This window comes from Peromyscus leucopus, chromosome 9 (assembly GCF_004664715.2).
Source record: "Peromyscus leucopus breed LL Stock chromosome 9, UCI_PerLeu_2.1, whole genome shotgun sequence".
NCBI lineage: Eukaryota > Metazoa > Chordata > Mammalia > Rodentia > Cricetidae > Peromyscus > Peromyscus leucopus.
The window spans coordinates 68,961,740-68,982,074 of record NC_051070.1 but is presented as its reverse complement, the minus strand read 5'-3'; the positions used below and the strand labels follow the sequence as shown (position 1 = coordinate 68,982,074).

The window sequence follows — 20,335 nt, the reverse complement described above, 5'->3', positions numbered from 1 at the left end:
TTGTGCTTGCTAGGCAAGCGCTCTACCACTGAGCTAAATCCCCAACCCCAACCCTAATTTATTATACTTTTTTTTTTTTTTTTTTTTTTTTTTTTTCCGAGACAGGGTTTCTCTGTGTAGTTTTGGTGCCCTTCCTGGATCTCACTCTGTAGACCAGGCAGGCCTCAAACTCACAGAGATCCTCCTGCCTCTGCCTCTCAAGTGCAGGGACTAAAGGCATGCGCCACCACCGCCCAGCTTATTATGCTTTTACTTATTGTTTATTCTACATCCAGTTGCTGTGAAATGTTTTGATTTTCCTTTGTCAAAACAATAGGTAGAAGAGATTTCCATCTTACTAAAGTATATAGATTATAAAGAGGAAAACAATCATAAAAGAGATACCCTTTTATGGCCACTGCAACTCTTGCTATTACAGGTTCCAGAACAGTGGGATGAGCAAGTGGAGTTACAGCCTGCTGTCACTACTGAAGCATCAATAAGTCTTGTCGTCTGACTGCTGGGACCCAAGTGTGTGCTGACAGATGCTGACTGTCCTCTAGTTTTCTATTTTTATTTACTTTACCAAAATGTGTCCTGAATCTTTAAAGAATAAAAATAGACTAAATCAGAAATAATTTAAGTGTGCTGGGGCTTGAAATTAGGGTGTCATACATGCTAGGCAAGAGGTCTATCACTGAGCCACACACCCAGCCCTTAATAATCAGATGTTAATGGACTTGACTACATTGAATCCCTAGACTCAGGCTGGGTATAGATGTAGCCCATTGGTAGAGTGTCTGCCTATCATACACAAAGGCCTGGGTTTGATCCCCAATAATGCATAAACTGGGCATGATGGCACATACTCCCCCCCCCCCCACACACAGGGTTTCTCTGTGTAGCTTTGGAGCCTGTCCTGGACTACCTCTGTAGACCAGGCTGGCCTCGAACTCACAGAGATCCACCTGCCTCTGCCTCCTGAGTGCTAGGATTACAGCCTCCCGGCTGGCACATACTTATAATAACTGCTTGGGAGGTGGAAGCAGGAAGATCAGAAGTTCAACGACAACCATGGCTTCACCATGAGTTCAAGGCAAGCCTTTATATATATACATGTGTGAATATATACATGTAGATCTTTAAACCATAGGAGTGGCAAAGTAGAGAAGAGAAGCAATTAGAAGAAAAACAATTTTATTGTTGGCCTTAATTATTTTAGCAATTTGGGGCTTTGCTCTATTTTCAGGTGACTAACCCATTGTTACCAGTGATCCCCAGTGTTGACATTTATTCTAGAACATCATTGAGTTAGAAGACCATGGTCCTTCTGTCCCCAAGACAGATCCTATAAAGAGGGAAACATTTCTTGTTAGATACAAATTGAACCAGTAGCAAAAAAGGAAAAAACAAAACAAAAAACCAACAGTCTCTTATCAATCTGGACAGAAAGTGACGTCAAGTTTGTAAATCCAAACCTGTAACATCCCTGCCACCCTTCTCCTGTCACACTGTGACGTTACGTTTCAAGACAGGCTCTTACATAGTCCAGGTTGGCTTTTAACTTGATATGTAGTCCAGGCTGGCCTTGAACTCCTAGATTCCCTGCCACACCTGCCAAGTGCTGTAGTCATAGGCACCAAGCCTGGCTCATCATACTGTAAAGGTCGGGGAATCCCCTAATTCCCCCTTCCAATAAATATACAAATATTCACAACCTGATTATTAAAATTTTTCACAAACTGTGTAAGGAGTTACCCTGAGACAATAGAAAAGGCAGATTGGTCCAGTATCAGAAGCAAGAGCATTCTGCTTGAGTGAGTGAGCAACAGAAGGAGTGAAAACACCGACTGGTAGGAGGAGGGTCTGACAAAGCTGGGACATCGAAGATCCCAGCTGCAGTGTGCGTGGCCATGTGCTCAGAAAGACGGGGACAGCACAGAGCAGCCTTGCATGCTCTGACAGATGGTGGGATTTGGGGTGCACTGAGATCCTAAGCTGGGTCACAATACTCTCCATTCCAGGTCCCACAGAGGTGTGGGGCTGAGACAAGGCTTAAGTGTACAAACGAGAAAGAACAAGAGGAGAGCAAGGGCCCTTTCCAGCCACTGTTTGCCCAGATCCCTGGCCCTCTCCACATGAGGCTAGAGAATTGGGTTTCTGTTGATCCAATTCCTTAGTCTGTATCCTGGTTACCTCCCCAGTCTACTGTCAAATTACTATCCTGCCTTGCCCACTATGAACACAAAACTTTTTAGTTCTTTGTGACCGAGTGTTTCAAAAAGGTTTAAACGGTCAATAAGGTGGTTTATCTTTCAGTAATAGACCCCCCTTTTCTTCCTCAACCCCCCTCAGTCTTGTATGGCATCATCATCATCTTCCTCCTCCTCCTCTTCCTCACCATCTTCTGGCAGTTCTTCATCCTCATCTTCATCCCCCGCCTCTTCATCTAGACAAACTACCACCTCCGCTGGCTGAGGCAATCGAGAGTCAAACCAGTCCAACACTTGCTGAGTGCTAAGTCTTGATGCCTGACTCAGTTTAAGGACATCGGCTTCCTGCAGCTGCTGGTGGGCTGCCCAGTACCTCTCTAAAGGTCGTATGTCAGGTGGGGGCGGTGGGGCTGGCAGAGGTGGTGTCTTGGCCCATTCTTTCAAGGAGTGAGTTGATGGTGTAGGAACAGCTGGATCTTGAAAAGTAGACATACCAAGTACTGCATTGTCCCGAAACCACTTCAGTTGTCCATGCTTCAAGGCATATCGGGTATCACCAAACCACTGAATGATCTCAGGGCGAGGTAAACCAGTGATCTGTTCTAGTTTATGGTAATCTTCCCGTCGTGCCCACTGGCACTGCAGGAAAAAGGATTTGAGGATGGCCAGCTGTTCTTTGGTTTTGCGCTTAGTCTTTCGCTGGTGCTGCATGTCTGGCGAAAGGTACTCTGTGGGGCCAACCCTACCTGCTACTGAGTTATTCCGTAGCCTTTGGGGCCAGGGTGGCTCTATGTGTGGGGACAGTGCCCGCTCACTGGGAGAGAGTGACTGTGGGCTGTAGCCCACAGGCTGGAGGGCTGGAGGGGTGGCAGTGGTTCCATTAGCCAGTACCTGGAAAGAGGGAGATGGAGGTGTCCCACTAGGTGCTGATTCCTCCTTACAACCACTGACAAGTAATGAGATCGATGGGGGCTTATCCCCAGCATGTGGCTGATGGACAGCTGTGGGCTGATTCCAGGAAGCAGTCCCTCCACATGACTGGTCGGACCCCCTTTCTACATGCTCCTTAGAGAGTCCACTGATCTGAAGATCCTGACAAAAATCTGATTGGTGGGGGAATTCTCTGCTGCCTGTCATCAGAAGTTCCTTCACTTTCTGGTGACTCTGTGGCAGCTGTGGTACCTGAGAGGGCTCCTCAGGCTCAGCCTTCAATCCTTTCATCTGGGTGGGCTCACTAAGAGCCGGAGGACACAGTTCAAGAGCAACCTGCTCTGGAGAGGGCACTGGAGGTGTCTCCTGTGGGGGCCACACCGTGTGATGCGTGAAAGAGAGAAGAGACTTGAAATGGAGCTGATCTCGGTGGTACACCACTCGGGCTCGAGTCTCTTCTATCTCTTCAGATGACCAGCTAATGCCACAGCGGAGGCGTTGGGCCATGAACCAGGTCTTTACCTTCTCCATCTGCAGCCCATACCGCAGGCAGAGGAGTGCGATGTCCGCCAGGCTTGGGTAGGGGAAGTAGCTGAAGGTCTGTAGCAGGTGTTCATTTCCATCCAGCTCACTGGTCTGTGCTGCTTGAGTCCACACAAGCTGTAGTTCCTCAGAGATTGGAGGGAGGCAGATGAGCCCTGCTGCCGAGCTGTTAAGACTGCTGGCATCTTTACTAGGAGGCATGGTGTGCTCTGACGTGTGCCCTTCAGAGACAGCTGTAAGAAGAAGAACAGCTCCATCACCGAGGCTCTTCTGGCCCATCTTTTAATTTTTACCAAATTGCTAGACACCAAACAACTTTCTATTTGAATCATGTTGTACTGCTCCTAAAATGCTTCAATCATTTCTCGATTTTCACAATCTTGTCAAGTCATCAGAACCTGCCATAATTCCTGGTTCTTTATATAAAACAGAGTCCACAGAAGTTGGGATAAAAATAACCCCAAGTTACATGATAAAATTCTGTCTTTAGAGGCTAAGGAAAAAAACGTTATCCCCCCCAAAGCCTTTACCTTTACAATTTCAATTTGCTTCTGAAAGCTATCACTCACTCTCCCCTTGAAGTTCATGGAACAGTACTCACAGACTGAATACTAAACCACAAAAACCAGAATGCAGTAATGCAGTAATCTCAGAATGATTACTCTTTAGTGCCTAATGATCTTGGATTACTCCCAGAACACGGAGACAGGAAACCAAGCCATCAAGTCGGCATGGAAGTGTAGACCTTCAACCTGGCTCCTGGAGGTTAGTCAGGCATGGGAATGTATATTTACAACTGGCACTTGGAGATTGGCCAAGACTAGGAGTCCAGGAGTTCAAAGACAGCCTAAACTACTTAACCCTGTCTCAAAGCATACAAACAAAAAGCCAACAAGGAAACAGAGTGGGGGTACTGTGCCTAGCCTCATACCCCCCCAACCCCAGCTTGCCTCCTTTCTTGGTAATGGGAGTGAGTTCTGTGAACAGGAAGCTGCATTCAGAGTACTTTAAAGCCCTGAACTCAGATGGATTTTTTCCCCTACCCGAGTAGGAAGACTTTGAGGCCAGGATCTTGTGATAAAAAGAGCTTGCTCCCCCTGTGCTGGGTCTTGTTGAGGGGGAAGTTTCCTCCCTCAAGTCAACTTAACAAAAGTTTTCCCTTCTCCGAGTCTCCTCTTACATCTCAAGACTCTCTAGGGAGCCCAGAGATGAACCCTGCCCCCCATTAACAGCCCACTGCACAGTCCAGCTTGCTCCTCAAAACCAGGTGGACAGGTTCATTAAACACTAAGGCTAGCTCCTGCTCCCAGGGTTCTGGACATGGGGACCTATTCATTCCTCAACGCCTGTGAAGCTAGTTCCCAGAATATTCTGTTCCCAAGAATTTTCATTCCACTCCCTCCTTAGGCACTAGAGGTGCTTTAACAAATCATGCTTTATTCTTGGAGGAATCCCATTCGTGTTTATATTACTTCTGGTTTGTTCAGGATAGGATAAGATTCCCGTGTTGGGCTGGAGAGATGGCTCAGAGGTTAAGAGCACTAAGTGCTCTTCCAGAGGTCCTGAGTTCAATTCCCAGCAACCACATGGTGGCTCACAACCATCTGTAACAAGATATGATGCCCTCTTCTGGCCTGCAGTCATACATGCTGTATATACAATAAATAAATAAATCTTTAAAAAAAAAAAAAAAAGATTCCTGTGTGAATGTTACTACTGATTGAGAAAACAAATTTCAGGTCCACAAAGGGCAGTGTATCAGGGGTTCCTGTTTTCACTTCTTTGGGGACCTCCAGGCTAGGCAAGTGCTGTAACACTAAAAGGTCAAACCCTGGGGGCTTTATTTACTTTAATCGCTAAAAAAAATAAATTAGATTTTATTTTGAATGTTTTTTCTGCATGTATGTATGTATCACGTGTGTGTTTGGTGCCCACAAAGGTCAGAAGAAAGCATCAGTTCCCCTGGAACTGGAGTTACAGTTGGTTGTGAGCTGCCATGTGGGTGCTGGGAATGGAATCCAGGTCCTCTGCAAGAGCATGTGCTCTTAACTGCTGAGGCAGCCCCCCTAGAGGCTTGAGGATTACAAAACTTCACAATCATTTTCGTGTTTGTTTGCCATCGCTTTTTTTGTTTGTTTGGTTTGGTTTGGTTTTCCCAGACAGTGTTTCTCTGTGTAGTATTGGCACCTTTCCTGGATCTTGCTCTGTAGACCAGGCTGGCCTTGAACTCACAGAGATCTGCCTGGCTCTGCCTCCTGAGTGCTGGGATTAAGGGTGTGCACCACCACCACCACCACCACCACCACCACCACCACCACCACCACCACCACCACCACCACCACCACCCAGCTTGTTTGCCATAGCTTTTAACAATCAAATCTAAGAGACCTGAGTCCATGCAGACCCTAAAGCAATATACTTAAAGGGTGCTTTACAAGAGATGAGACAGGTCTACGTGGAAGCAGCTTATGAATTCTTAGCTCCTGCTACTTTGCAGCTAGCTCTGAGAAATTGGGTAAGTCACTGAAACCCTACTGACCCTCCACCCCATTTGCCTCCTATGCAAAGAATGCTGCATGTATAGAAAAGTTACATATTGTCACCGAACATCTACTGTATGCCAGGCAGAATGCACTCAGAAACAGCAGCCTTTAGAGATGGGAGGTTTGGGGATCGCAGACTTGAGATCTACTGCAGCTTCCCTGTCTCCAGAACGCTGTTTGTCCTTAGCCAAGTCATTTCACCAAGGCTTAGTTTCTTATCAGAAAAAAGTGGTACCGACCCAGGAAGTCTATACTGGGGCAGAAGCCAGGGTCTTCTGGCAGGCAAGCACTTTACCACTGAACTAGACAGCACTAGCCCTCACGATTTTATATTCTATATTTTGGGATTTGGATACAATTTCAGAATGAGTTTTGGTGCTTTGGAAAAAAAAAAAAAATAGGGCTGGAGAGAAGACTCGATGCTTAAGAGCGCCTTGCTGCTCTTCCAGAGAACCCAGGTTGAGTTCGAGCAGCCACAGGGCACCTTATTGCCATCTGTAATTCCAGTCCCAGAGGACCCGATGCCCTCTTCTGGCTTCTGTGGGCATTGAATGCAGGTGGTATACAGACAATACTCATACATGTAAAATAAAAAAATAAAAATCAGGGCCACAGGTTAAGTCTTATAGGGATAAAGGCACTTTCAGCAGAGCCTACAACCTGTTTGATTCCTAGGACACATGGTGGAAAGAGAACCAACTCCCACAAGCTGTAGCCAAGAAATTGTCTAGTCAGTGTGAAGAGAGCTGACAGAAGACTATGAGGTATGTGCAGCTACATGTCTCAAGCAGCATCTTATTCATGAGGCCTGCTATCCTTCAGCTTCTCACAGCACAAACTGGATTACTGCAGTACAATGTACACAGTACAACATCTTATTGTATAGTCTATATCTGGTTTCCATAATCCACAGGTTTTAGAATTCCTGAAATAGAATGTTGGCTTTTATTATTATTATTACTATTATTTTGAGACAGGGTTTCTCTGTGTAGCTGACTGTCCTAGTACTCCTTCTACAGTAGACCAAGCTGGCCTCTGCTTCCTGAGTGCTGGGATTAAAGGCACGCATCACTATGGATGACTAGAACGCTGTTTTATATCAAGACATAGCTGCATAGCTGGTAATCCTCTGGGAGAATCTGTTTTTTAATTAGGAACATTAGCTGTAACCAGGATGGCTCATAAGAATGGCAAGTAAGGGGCCAGGCATGGTGCACACCTCTAATCCCAACACTGAAGGCAGAGGCAGGTGGATCTCTTGAGTTTGTGGCCAGCCTGGTCTACAAAGTGAGTTCCAGGACAGCGAGGGCTATGTAGAGAGACCCTGTCTCCAAAAAAAAAAAAAAAAAAAAAAAAAAAATCGAAACAACAAAAATGACAAGTAGGATGGATTCCACAACTACAACTGTCAATATTCTTGTGCCTCCATTTTGGACTGGGCAGAGAAAGCGAATCAAAACTAGAGGGTTTCAACCTGGGGCAGAGATGGTGGTGGACTATCTATTATGCATAATCACACCTGCACCCTTATTACAGATGCCAAATGTAGTAGTCTTCTTAGTCATTTATTTAAAAACTATACTCAGCCAGGCGATGGTGGCACACGCCTTTAATCCCAGCACTCGGGAGGTAGAGCCAGGAGGGTTTCTGTGAGTTCGAGACCAGCCTGGTCTACAGAGTGAGTTTCAGGACAGGCTCCAAAACTACACAGAGAAACCCTGATCTCAAAAACAAAAACAAAAAACTATATTCAACACTCTTCCCCTTTTTGACTTCTAACATCCCCAGCCAGATGGAAAGAACGAGCAGTCTCAACTTGCAGTTTAGATGCCCATTCACTGGTAGGGAAAAACAGGACTTTAGAATGTTGAACACAGGCTTGTACTAAAATAGAAGACAAAGTGGAAAACTAGATATGATCCTTCTCTCCCTAAGTCTTTATTCACATAAGATCTGAAGTACTGCCTAAGGTGTGTCTGGGTAGTACAATGCTAAGGGCCTTAAGGACTTTTGTGATGTTTAGTTTACGTGCTTCTGAACCTTTTAAGATTATGAACTTCTATGGGAATCAGATAAAAATTACAGACTCCCTGGGCTGGAGATATGGCTCAGCACAAGTTCAGTTCCTAGCACCCATAATGACATGATTCATAACCACCTGTCCACCTTTAACTCCAGTTTCAGGGGATCTAGGGCCCTCTAGCTTCCATGGGCTCCTGATCATACATGGTGCACACAAACACACACACATATACATAAATCAATCTTTTGTTAAAAGTGACAGACTTTCAGAAAATTATGACTTAATTTTCTAATAACATCTCTAATAACATTCACATTTGCACTCAGAGGTCACTGCCCAGAAGCCAGCTTCAGAATCTTTGCCTTATAAGGCTTCCTAATTTAATGAAGGCAGTGTGGTATCTCATGTTAAAAATGAACCATCAGTTAATGTGAACAAATGTAAGCTTAGGAGTCAAGAATTAAGACTGCCTGGAAGGGGATATCTGTGGCACCAGTTGGGGTGGTAAAGGTGCTAAATGGTTCACAGGTGACATGACTAATACCCACTGTGTCCTGGGTATCCAAGGTTAGCTCTTCTCTAGTCCAACAGTCTGGGTGCTTGCAACAGTGTGCTTCTTCAACTGTTTATTCCCCTCTATGTAGCTGCCAATTTCTGGGTATTTGTATATTATCAATTAAACATCATGAAAGCCTATTAAAATATGAAACCTAAATCACCTCAAGAGGCCAAGCCAACTCAGGAAGATCACAAATTCGAGGCCAGCCTGAGTTACGGAGTAAAACTAGATAAACAGAAAAATTAAATGCTTTGGAGAGACTAATTCAAGACTATGCATCAAACCCTGCCCAGTCAGGCAAGGGAACTGTAGATTGAATTGAGTGTGCTCCATTCAGGTGGCTTCCAAATGTCCAATCTCGATTCACTTTGAAGAGTGCCAAACTGGAAATAACACATGATTAGAGTGAGCAGCTCTCATGTAGAGTGGCATAGAATTACCTGGGAAACTTATAAGGCCACCCTCCTCCCCATTCCCATCTGATTAGTGGACTGGAACGCAGGCAGGCATAGTTTTAAAAAGTTCTCAGGGTGCAGTTAATACTAGAAAAGAAGTTAAACAACACACCAGAGATGGGTGAAATCCACTTCCAATTGTAAAGTTCAGGTTATTGCATGTAATTAATTTTTAGATTTCTAGCTTAACTATAGCTATAAATGGACTTCAAACACATGACGAAAAGACTCGGACACAACATCGATCTAGGCCCACACTGATTTTCAAGCAAGCCTCAAGCTTGAGTTTTCTTCCAGTTTACAAGTCTGAGATAGGGGCGCACCCCCGGGAACCTGTGAGGACTTTTCGTTTCCTGGTTGGCTGTCTCAGTATGGAGGGGCACGAGAGTCAGGGGCCGGTTTCCTTTAAATCTTTCATTCCCAAATGGCATTGCTCCCCAGAAGGAAGGTCCGGTTGCATATGCGTGTTGAGGTCGCCAGGAGGTAGTCATGGGCATGGGGAAGACCTGGGAGGCAATCTGAAGGGCCCGGAACTGGGTCGGAGAACAAAAAAGTTGCTGCAGCTGGAGCGGTGAGCCCCAGGAGGCAGGCGAACCTGCATCCTCGGGGAGGGCGTCCCAACCCCGTCTTTCCCATCCCCCTACACACACTCCTTGGTCTCCCCGGGTTACACCAGACTCCAAAGTCCAGGGGAGGGCGGGAGGGGAGAGGGGGACAGAACCCGACGACTTCCAACGGAGGATTCTCCTCCCCCCACGAGGATGGGGCTCTGAGGGTTGAGGTGTCGCAGCAGCCGGGAGGCAGGCCCAGGGGCTGGGGGGTCGGTCACTCACCGCGGCGCGGCCCGGGCGGCGGCTCCCAGCCTCGCACCGTGGGCCGGGGCGGGAAAGGGGAAGAGGAGAGGACAGGGTATCCGAGAGGGAGAGGGGCTGCGGGACGCCGGGCTCCCGCGGACCGCCGCTGCCCCCGCCCCTGAAGCGAGGCGCTCCGCCCCCTGCTCGCGGGGCTCCGAGGCGGAGGAGGGGCCGAGGTCCGGATCGGTGGGCGGGCACCGGCCCAACGCACCGGCCCGGCCATTGGCTGCGCCGGTCTTGGCCCAAGTCCGCGATTGGCTCCGCGGGCCTAAGCGGGTCACTGCGTGCGCATAGGGCAGGGAAGACGTCTTCCAGGCCCCGGCGGCGCGTCCAGCGCATCTCTGCACCCTGTGCCCCTTGCTAAGCTCTTTTCTGCTCTGCCTGCCCCCGCCCCAAGGAAGCCCTTTTAAAATACCCCCTCCCAGGCCTAAGCCGGAACCCAACCGCCGCCACTTGCGGCCCCGTAACGAAACGCGTTTTTAAACCCGCCGAGAACACGCTCAACGTGGATCCGAGGTTTTGGCCTCCAGAAAGACGAGGATCTTAAGAACCCGGAGACTTCGGCCCCTTCTGAGGTCTACGTAGCCACAGACAGGTGTTTCCAGTGATTTAATACTCTGGTTTTCGCTGTTGGGGTGTGACTAAATGTGCTGTTCACTAAACCATTTTCCCATATGGTACAAAGTTCCCGACCAAATTGGGGCTATTTACGATGTCCTACCTTACTTGGGAACGACACTTCCTAAGTGACTTCTGTTGTGGACGTTTGAAAAGGCCCAGTCTTAACTATTTAGGTCTTTTCCTACCTACTGCTGCATGGATTTTTCTTGAAAAGAACAAATGGATGCTGAAAAAAAAAAAATGGCTCGGAGATTAAGAGCACATGCTGCTCTTCCAGAGGACCTGAGTTAGGTTACCAGCGCCTACATCACAACCACCTGTAACTTCAATTCTGAGGGATCTGAAGCCCTCTTCAGGACCCTGTGAGCACCTGCACTGACATGCTATGTCCCCCTGTCGTCGCCGCCCATCCCCCATTTTAAAAAATATTTTAAAAAAATACAAAAACAAATGCCTACTCACCCCAAATATGGCACCAAAGACAGACCAAAGAGATGACTCCACCCAAGTATAGCTTGGTGAATCGGACTTTAATTGGGGTTATTTACAGAAACAGGAGCAACTTATCAGTGGTTGTGCCTCCCCACCCCCCAATAAAGTGTCTCTCTTGTCCTAACAACTGTTAACAGTTTATATATCCTCAGGGAATGGACGGAACCTGTGAACTCCTCCCCCAGCATCCCGGTATTTCTGTAAGGTGTGAGCGGGACCTCATGAACACCCTCCATGACAGAGTGTTAATGGGCTCAGTCTTGTGTGGATCTCCTGCAGGTAACCACGGATGTATTTGAATTCAGGGAGGGGACAGTTTTACCTTTCCCTAAGGATAGCATTGCGTTCCACAAATCCTCTCTAAGAAACCAGGTACCAGGAGGAGAGGAGGGAGGGGAAACTGGTCGGTATGTAAAGTAAACAAACAAAAATTAATAAGAAAAAGGAAGAAAGAAACCAGGCACAAAACTCCTTTCATTCTTCAGGGCTGCACTCCATGCAGGCTGACAGACATTTTAAATGTCTCTGCTTTGATGCTGAGCTAGGTTTTCTGTGGCCAGTCCATGATCTGCCTCCAGTCCCCTTCCTCATTACACTTAGTAACTCAGTCTCAATATTAAAGGCCCTCTGTGTCCTTAAACACCTGATAACAACACCGTGGGGTCAAACAAGAAAAACAGCTTCCTTTTTAAAGTTAGACACCTTTGATGTGTAAGGCTTTGAGCCATAGCTGTCCATGTTTACAAGACATTCTTCTGAATAACAATACAATGTTCCATTGGTTGGTTTGTAATGAAGAAAGGGGAAATGGAGCATTTTAGGTGGGCAGCCCTCAGTTACCAGGGGTGGGGGTGAAGGCACATCCCCTCATAACTATTGGACTGGGCTGTGCTTGTTTGGCTGAAAAAACAGGAGGGAGCTGTCTGTGGGAACTAAGCACCTGACTGGAGAGTTTGGTAAATTACTTTGGGCAACAAGGATTATCAGCTTAGAAATTTAAAAGATAATAACTGAGTCACATTGAGTTTTTCAAACATTCACTCCCCAGAGTTAGAGGGCTGGGAAATGGCCCGCTGGTTAAGAGCACTTGATGATCTTCCTGAAAACTAGGGTTTGAGTCCCAGCAATCACTGGTTCACAGCCATCTGTAACTCCAGTTCCAGGGGAGTGCCCTCTTCATGGGCACTGCATGCATGTGGTACATAGACACACATGGTGCCAAACACTCAAACATTTCAAAGTAAAGTAATCAAGAGAGCGGTTGGTGGGAGGAAAGAAAGAAGAAACTCCCGTAAACTGGTTCTAGAGTACAGGCTTGCTTATGAGTTTTAACCTCCAGGTTTAGAAGACACATTACCCAATCAATGAGCAGCCACCCAGGGTCACATTATAAAAAAGAACCTGCCTTTAGCAGGATAATATCCTCTTCAACTCTTCCAGGACTTGTACTTAAGACTGGGGACTCACCCTGGGAGGTAGTGGTGCTCGCCTTTAATCCCAGCACTCAGGAGGCAGAAGCAGGCAGATCTGAGTTCCAGGACAGCCAAAGCCCCACAGAGAAACCCTGTCTCAAAAAAACAAAATAGGGATTGAGGATTTAGCTCAGTGCCCTGGGTTCAGTTCTCAGCTCCGGGGGAAAAATAAAAATAAATAGAAAATGTCCATAGTGGAAATGATAACTTGTTAAGATTGATGTGTCCCACTCGGGCATGGTTCACACCTTTGATCCCAGCACTGACGAGGCAGAGGCAGGCAGATCTCTGAGTTCGAAGCCAGCATGGTCTAAAAAGAGTTCCAGGACAGCCAGGCCTACACAGAGAAACCCTGTCTCAAAAAAATAACAATAAAAGAAAAAAATTGATGTTTCCCTCCTTTCTCCTTCCATCAGGTGGCAATGGATGCCAGGCATGTTGAGATTGGCTGAGCTGGGGTATACTTAATTTGGACTTAGTAGGGGTACTTGTGTGGTTTACAGTTATATCTACTGATAAATTATTATCCCACTGCCGGCATAGTTTCTGGACTGAACTGTCCTCCTATTCATGTTAAAGCAGTGAAGCAACAATAATAACTCAAATTTGTTTGTTTGTTTGTTTTTCAAGACAGGGTTTCTCTGTGTAACAGCCCTGGATGTCTGGAACTCTGTAGACCAGGCTGGCCTAGAACTCAGAGATTGGCCTGCCTCTGCCTCCCAACTGCTGGAATTAAAGGTGTGCGCCGCCACCTCCTTGCCCCTTTCTTATTCTTTATAGTAAATATTATTTACTCATCATATGAAAAGGCTACCAGAGCAGCGGGACTGGTACCGCTCTGTGGATACAGGTGCCTGCTGCCAAGCCTCATCACCTAGGTTTGATCCCAGGGAAACCACACCGTGGAAGGGGAGAGCCACTTCCGGAAGGTGGTCCTCTGCTCCACCTGGGTCTTGAACGCACACAAATAAGCCAGGTGTCATGGTGCGTATCTTTAAGCCCATTACTCAGGAGGCAGAGGCAGGTGGACTTCTGAAGACAGCCTAGTCTACACAGTGAGATCCCAGACAGCCAGGGTTATATAGTGAGACCTTGTGTCAAACAACAACAACAAAAAGCTATCAAAGATCACGTATCCAATACGTCACACAAAAAAATTGTTTGCCCTGTAATATTCATCAGCTTCTAAAAAACACATTTCCATTTTTCCCATTCTACTAATGTTCACTTTGTGCCCAATTCTGTATTTTTCTTCTTAAAAGTTGTGTACTTTGGGGACACAGAAATCTGACTCTACCATGTAACCAAATGACCAAGCTCAATTTCTGTCCAGCTTTTTTCATCTCTTAAATGCCAGAGTTGAAGGGAGCTGGAAGGCTGAATAGTCAGAGCTGCAAGTGGTGGGAATTTGGGATGGATCTGAAATACTAAAAACTACATTAAAGTTGTCTGTGGCCGGGCGGTGGTGGCGCACGCCTTTAATCCCAGCACTCGGGAGGCAGAGCCAGGCGGATCTCTGTGAGTTCGAGGCCAGCCTGGGCTACCAAGTGAGTTCCAGGAAAAGGCGCAAAGCTACACAGAGAAACCCTGTCTCGAAAAACCAAAAAAAAAAAAAAAAAAAAAAAAAAAAGTTGTCTGTGAAAGAAAGAATTCAGACCGACCCCCCCGCCCAACTACAGTGTCTAAGTGTGGAGAAAGGCTAGCACCATAGGACCCCTGCACACCTGTACCTACCTCTCCCTGGGGGTCTGGCCCTCATGTTGACTCCTCATATCTGGTATCCCTTTCCATACACACTGAGCGTGGGTGCTGGGCAGTGACATCACAACTCGACTATTATGATGTAATGAGGAGGCATGCTCCAACTCGGGCTTCCTTAATAGGTCTGTTGTCTCATTACACTATGGCTAATTCTGTTCTTTTATCATTCGGATGTGTGGGAACCAGTTCTGTTAAAACCTGATCCTTTCCAAGGATTCTAAACATTTCCAAGGATTCTAAACATTTCCAAAGATTCTAAACATTTATGCTCCAAATACAAAAGCACCCACATTCATAAAAGAAACACTACTAAAGTTTAAAACGCACATCAAACCCCACACATTAGTAGTGGGAGATTTTAACACACCACTCTCACCAAAAGATAGATCTACCAGACTGAAACTTAACAAAGAAATAAAGGACCTAACAGATGTTATGACTCAAATGGACCTAATAGATATCTACAGAATATTCCATCCTAACACAAAAGAATATACCTTCTTCTCAGCACCCCATGGAACCTTCTCAAAAATTGACCACATGCTTGGACACAAAAAAAATCTCAACAGATACAAAAAAATTGGAATAACCTCCTGTATCTTATCAGACCACCATGCCTTAAAGTTAGACCTCAATAACAACAAAAATTATAGAAAACCCACAAACTCATGGAAACTGAATAATGCCCACCTGAAACATCAATGGGTCAAGGAAGAAATAAAAACAGAAATTAAAGAGTTCCTAGAATTCAATGAAAATGAAAGTACAACATACCCAAACTTATGGGACACTATGAAAGCAGTGCTAAGAGGAAAATTCATAGCTCTAAATGCACACATAAAGAAGATGGAGCAATCCCATACCAATGAATTAACAGCACAACTGAAAGCTCTAGAACAAAAAGAAACAAACTCACCCAGGAGAAATAGACACCAGGAAATAATCAAATTGAGGGCTGAAATCAACGAAATAGAAAACAAGAGAACAATACAAAAAATCAATGAAACAAAGAGTTGGTTCTTTGAAAAAATCAACAAGATAGACAAACCACTAGCCAAATTAACCAAAAGGCAAAGAGAGAGCACCCAAATTCACAAAATCAGAAATGAAAAGGGAGACATAACAACAGACAATGAGGAAATCCAGAGAATCATCAGATCATACTTCAAAAACCTGTACTCCACAAAAATGGAAAACCAGGAAGAAATGGACAATTTTCTGGATAAATACCACATACCAAAATTAAATCAAGACCAGATAAACCATTTAAATAGACCAATAACCCCTAAAGAAATAGAAACAGTCATCAAAAGTCTCCCAACCAAAAAAAGCCCAGGACCAGATGGTTTCAGTGCAGAATTCTACCAGACTTTCAAAGAAGAACTAATACCAATCCTCTTCAAAGTGTTCCACACAATAGAAACAGAAGGAACACTACCAAACTCTTTTTATGAGGCTACAATTACCCTGATACCCAAACCACACAAAGATGCAACAAAGAAAGAGAACTACAGACCAATCTCCCTCATGAACATTGATGCAAAAATACTCAACAAAATATTGGCAAACCGAATCCAAGAATACATCAAAACAATCATCCATCACGACCAAGTAGGATTCATCCCAGGGATGCAAGGATGGTTCAACATACGGAAATCAGTCAATGTAATACACCATATAAACAAACTGAAAGAAAAAAACCACATGATCATCTCCTTAGATGCTGAAAAAGCCTTTGACAAAATCCAACACCCCTTCATGATAAAGGTCTTAGAAAGATTAGGAATACAAGGAACATTTCTAAACATAATAAAAGCAATTTATAGCAAGCCAACAGCAAACATCAAATTAAATGGAGAGAAACTCAAAGCGATACCACTAAATTCAGGAACAAGACAAGGCTGTCCACTCTCCCCATATTTATTCAATATAGTACTAGAAGTTCTAGCTAGAGCAATAAGACAACAAAAGGAGATCAAAGGGATACAAATTGGCAAGGAAGAAGTCAAACTTTCACTATTTGCAGATGATATGATAGTATACATAAGTGACCCCAAAAACTCTACCAGGGAACTTCTACAGCTGATAAACTCCTTCAGTAAAGTGGCAGGATACAAGATCAACTCAAAAAAAATCAGTAGCCCTCCTATACACAAATGATAAAAGGGCTGAGAAAGAAGTCAGAGAAACATCACCCTTTACAATAGCCACAAATAATATAAAATACCTTGGGATAACACTAACTAAACAAGTGAAAGACCTTTTTGATAAGAACTTTAAATCTCTAAAGAAAGAAATTGAAGAAGATATCAGAAAATGGAAGGATCTCCCATGCTCATGGATAGGTAGGATTAACATAGTAAAAATGGCAATCTTACCAAAAGCAATCTACAGATTCAATGCAATCCCCATCAAAATCCCAACACAATTCTTCACAGACTTGGAAAGAAAAATACTCAACTTTATATGGAAAAACAAAAGACCCAGGATAGCTAAAAGAATCCTATACGATAAAGCAACCCTTGGAGGCATCACCATCCCGGACCTCAAACTCTACTATAGAGCTATAGTAATAAAAACAGCTTGGTACTGGTATAAAAACCGACATACGGACCAATGGAATCGAATTGAAGACCCCGACATTAATCCATGCACATATGAACACCTGGTTTTTGACAAAGGAGCCAAAACTATACAATGGAACAAAGAAAGTATCTTCAACAAATGGTGCTGGCATAACTGGATGTCAATATGTAAAAGATTACAAATAGATCCATATCTGTCACCATGCACAAAACTCAAGTCCAAGTGGATCAAAGACCTAAACATAAATCCAGTTACACTAAACTTAATAGAAAAGAAAATAGGAAGCACTCTTGAACGCATTGGCACCGGAGACCATTTCCTAAATAAAACACCGACAGCACAGACCCTGAGCACAACCATTAATAAATGGGACCTCTTGAAACTGAGAAGCTTTTGCAGGGCAAAAGACACAGTCAATAAGACAAAAAGACAGCCAACAGATTGGGAGAAGATCTTCACCAACCCCACATCTGACAGAGGATTGATCTCCACAATATATAAAGAACTCAAGAAACTAGACATCAAAGCACTGAACAGTCCAATTAAAAAATGGGCTAAAGAGCTAAACAGAGAATTCACAAAACAAGAACTACAAATGGCTGAAAGACATTTAAAGAAATGCTCAACATCCTTAATCATCAGAGAAATGCAAATCAAAACGACTCTGAGATACCACCTTACACCTGTTAGAATGGCTACGATCAAAAACACCAATGACAACCAATGTTGGAGAGGATGTGGAGCAAAGGGAACACTCCTCCACTGTTGGTGGGAATGTAAACTTGTACAACCACTGTGGAAATCAGTATGGCGGTTTCTCAGAAAATTAGGAATCGAACTACCTCAAGACCCAGCCATCCCACTCTTGGGCATATACCCAAGGAATGCTGATTTATACCATAAAGATACATGCTCAGCTATGTTCATAGCAGCACTATTTGTAATAGCCAGAACCTGGAAACAACCTAGATGCCCATCAACGGAAGAATGGATGAAAAAAATGTGGTACATATACACAATGGAGTACTACTCAGCAGAGAAAAACAATGAAAGCATGAAATTTGCAGGCAAATGGATGGAACTAGAAAAAATCACCCTGAGTGAGGTAACCCAAACCCAGAAAGACAGTTATGGTATGTACTCACTCATTGGTGGATTCTAGATATAAAATGAACAATCAGACCACAACCCACAGAACCATGGAGGCTATATATATAGCATGGAGGTCCCTAGGACGACTGTGGCATATAATAAATTTCAGTTTTACTCAATTATTGAAAAAAAATAGCCAAATGAATGGAAACACATGAACTATGAACCAAAGGCTGAGGGGCTCCCAGCTGGATCAGGCCCTCTGAATAGGTGAGACAGTTGATTGGCTTGATCAGTTTGGGAGGCATCTAGGCAGTGGGACCAAGTCCTGTGCTCATTGCATGAGTTGGCTGTCTGAAACCTGGAACTTATGCAGGGACACTTGGCTTAGTCTGGGAGGAGGGGACTGGACCTCCCTGGACTGAGTCTACCAAGTTGATCACAGTCCTCGGGGGAGGACTTGTCCTGGAGGAGGTGGGAATGGAGGGTGGGCTGGGGGTAAGGGGAGGGCGTGGGAGGGGGGAGAATAGGGGAACCCATGGCTGATATGTAGAACTGAATGATACTGTAAAATAAAAAATATATATCACAAAAAAAAAAAAAAAAAAAAAAAACCTGATCCTTTCCAAGGACTTCTTCCCTTTATAGTTTAGTTCTGTCCATCCATTTTGGATTAGAAGTCCTTGCTTTTCATCATTATATTGTTTGCTTTAGGGTCGCCTTTGATAAGCACAGGAGTTCACTCTCCCCGTGTGAGGGTCAGAGCATAACTTAGAAACAACGAAGAATCCTGACCTAAGAGGAAATAGCTTTTCCCAAGCTGTTCCCTTTAACTGAACCACCAGCTAGTGCTGGATCCCAGAGTCTGGCCCTCCGAACTCTCCCACTATCGAAAATGATAAAAAGATCATTTTATTATTGGGGTGTCATGGTTGCCTACCCTTCTGTACTTCCTTCTCACCCAACTTTTACACAGTCAAAGAACTCCAGTAGAAAGTGTTGTCAAGATAGCTGAGGGGTAAAGGTGCTGTGCTGGATAGTTTTAACTTCACACATGCTAAAGTCATCTGGGAGGAGGGAACCTCAGAAAATGCCTCCAAAAGACAGGGTTGTAAGCAAGCCTGTAAGGCATTCTCTTAATTAGTGATTGATGGGGGAGGGCCCAGCCTATTGCGGGTGGGGCCACCCCCGGGCTGGTGGTCCCAGGTTCTATAAGAAAGCAGGTTGATCAAGCCATGAAAGCAAGCCAGTAAGCAGCACCCCTCCGTGGCCTCTGCATCAGCTCCTGCCTCCAGGTTCCTGCCCTGTTTGAGTTCCTGTCCTGACTTCCTTCAGCGATGCTGAAGTGGAAGCCTAATAACCCCTTCCTCCCCAGCTTGCCTTTTGGTCACCGTGTTACATTGCAGCAGTAGAAACCCTGACTAGGACTGGTACCTGTGGCAAAGCCTAAGGATCTGAGTTCTGTCCCCGGGACCCACACAGTGAAAGGAAAAAAAAAAAAAAAAACTGTCTCCAAGATTATCCTCTGACCTCCTCGAGTGCCCTCCCAATAAATAAATAAAAATTAGTAAGTAATAGCTAGGTATGGTGGTTCAAACCTGTCATCCCAGATGAGGCAGGATCTGGGTTAAGTTCAAGGTCAGCCTGGGTTACATAGGACCTGGCCAGCCAGAGCTCCATAGCAAGACTCTCTCAGAAAAAAAAAAAAAAAAAAAAACCACACTTCCAAATAGCTTTCTCCCTGATATTTTGTTTTGCTTTTTCTTTTTTGGTTTTTCGAGACAGGGTTTCTCTGTGTAGCTTCGCACCTTTCCTAGAACTCACTTTGGAGACCAGGCTGGCCTTGAACTCACAGAGATCCGCCTGGTTCTGCCTCTGAGTGCTGAGATCAAAGGTGTGTGCCACCACCGCTCAGCTTCTCCCTGATATTTTATTTCAGATATGATTTTATACCAGAAGAGAGGGCAGCTGCACGAGGAATCTGAAGTGAGGCTTCCAGCTTCGGGCACAGTGCACTGGGCTGCACTGGGGGGCTGGAGAAGTGTGGGAGGTTCACAGAACAAACTCACTTTTTCTCCACATTAGCTGCCCAGTGCTGTAGTACCCAGGCTATCTATTTACAAAGATCAATGCCATTACCATCGTCACCCGAGGAAGCTCAAGGCTGGGGATAGAGACCTTACCCCTTCCTGGAGAGGGAAGGGGTCTAGTG

At 45.0% G+C, this 20,335-nt stretch overlaps 2 protein-coding genes across 5 annotated transcripts in view; one reads left to right on the top strand and one right to left on the bottom strand.

Moving 5' to 3' along the window:
* Nucleotides 1-617, top strand: part of Rnf212b (ring finger protein 212B) — a 41,938-nt gene extending 41,321 nt beyond the window's left edge. For all 3 annotated transcript variants that reach the window (XM_037208533.1, XM_028892258.2, XM_037208532.1), the window contains one exon: nucleotides 419-617. The gene's annotated coding sequence lies outside the window, so the exon portion shown is untranslated. The remainder of the gene's footprint in view (nucleotides 1-418) is intronic.
* Nucleotides 618-1,159: 542 nt separating this feature from the next.
* Nucleotides 1,160-10,213, bottom strand: Homez (homeobox and leucine zipper encoding). 2 transcript variants are annotated; one of them, XM_028892205.2, is made up of 3 exons: nucleotides 10,079-10,213; nucleotides 2,381-3,898; nucleotides 1,160-1,327 (listed from the first exon to the last, which is right to left on the bottom strand). In XM_028892205.2, the coding sequence occupies exons 2-3, from the start codon at nucleotides 3,864-3,866 to the stop codon at nucleotides 1,275-1,277; spliced, it is 1,539 nt and encodes a 512-aa protein (XP_028748038.1). In that variant the 5' UTR covers nucleotides 3,867-3,898; nucleotides 10,079-10,213; the 3' UTR covers nucleotides 1,160-1,274. The 2 variants fall into 2 exon arrangements, with proteins under 2 accessions (XP_028748038.1, XP_028748039.1); XM_028892206.2 differs by having other exon boundaries at nucleotides 1,160-3,898.
* Nucleotides 10,214-20,335: the final 10,122 nt, after the last annotated feature.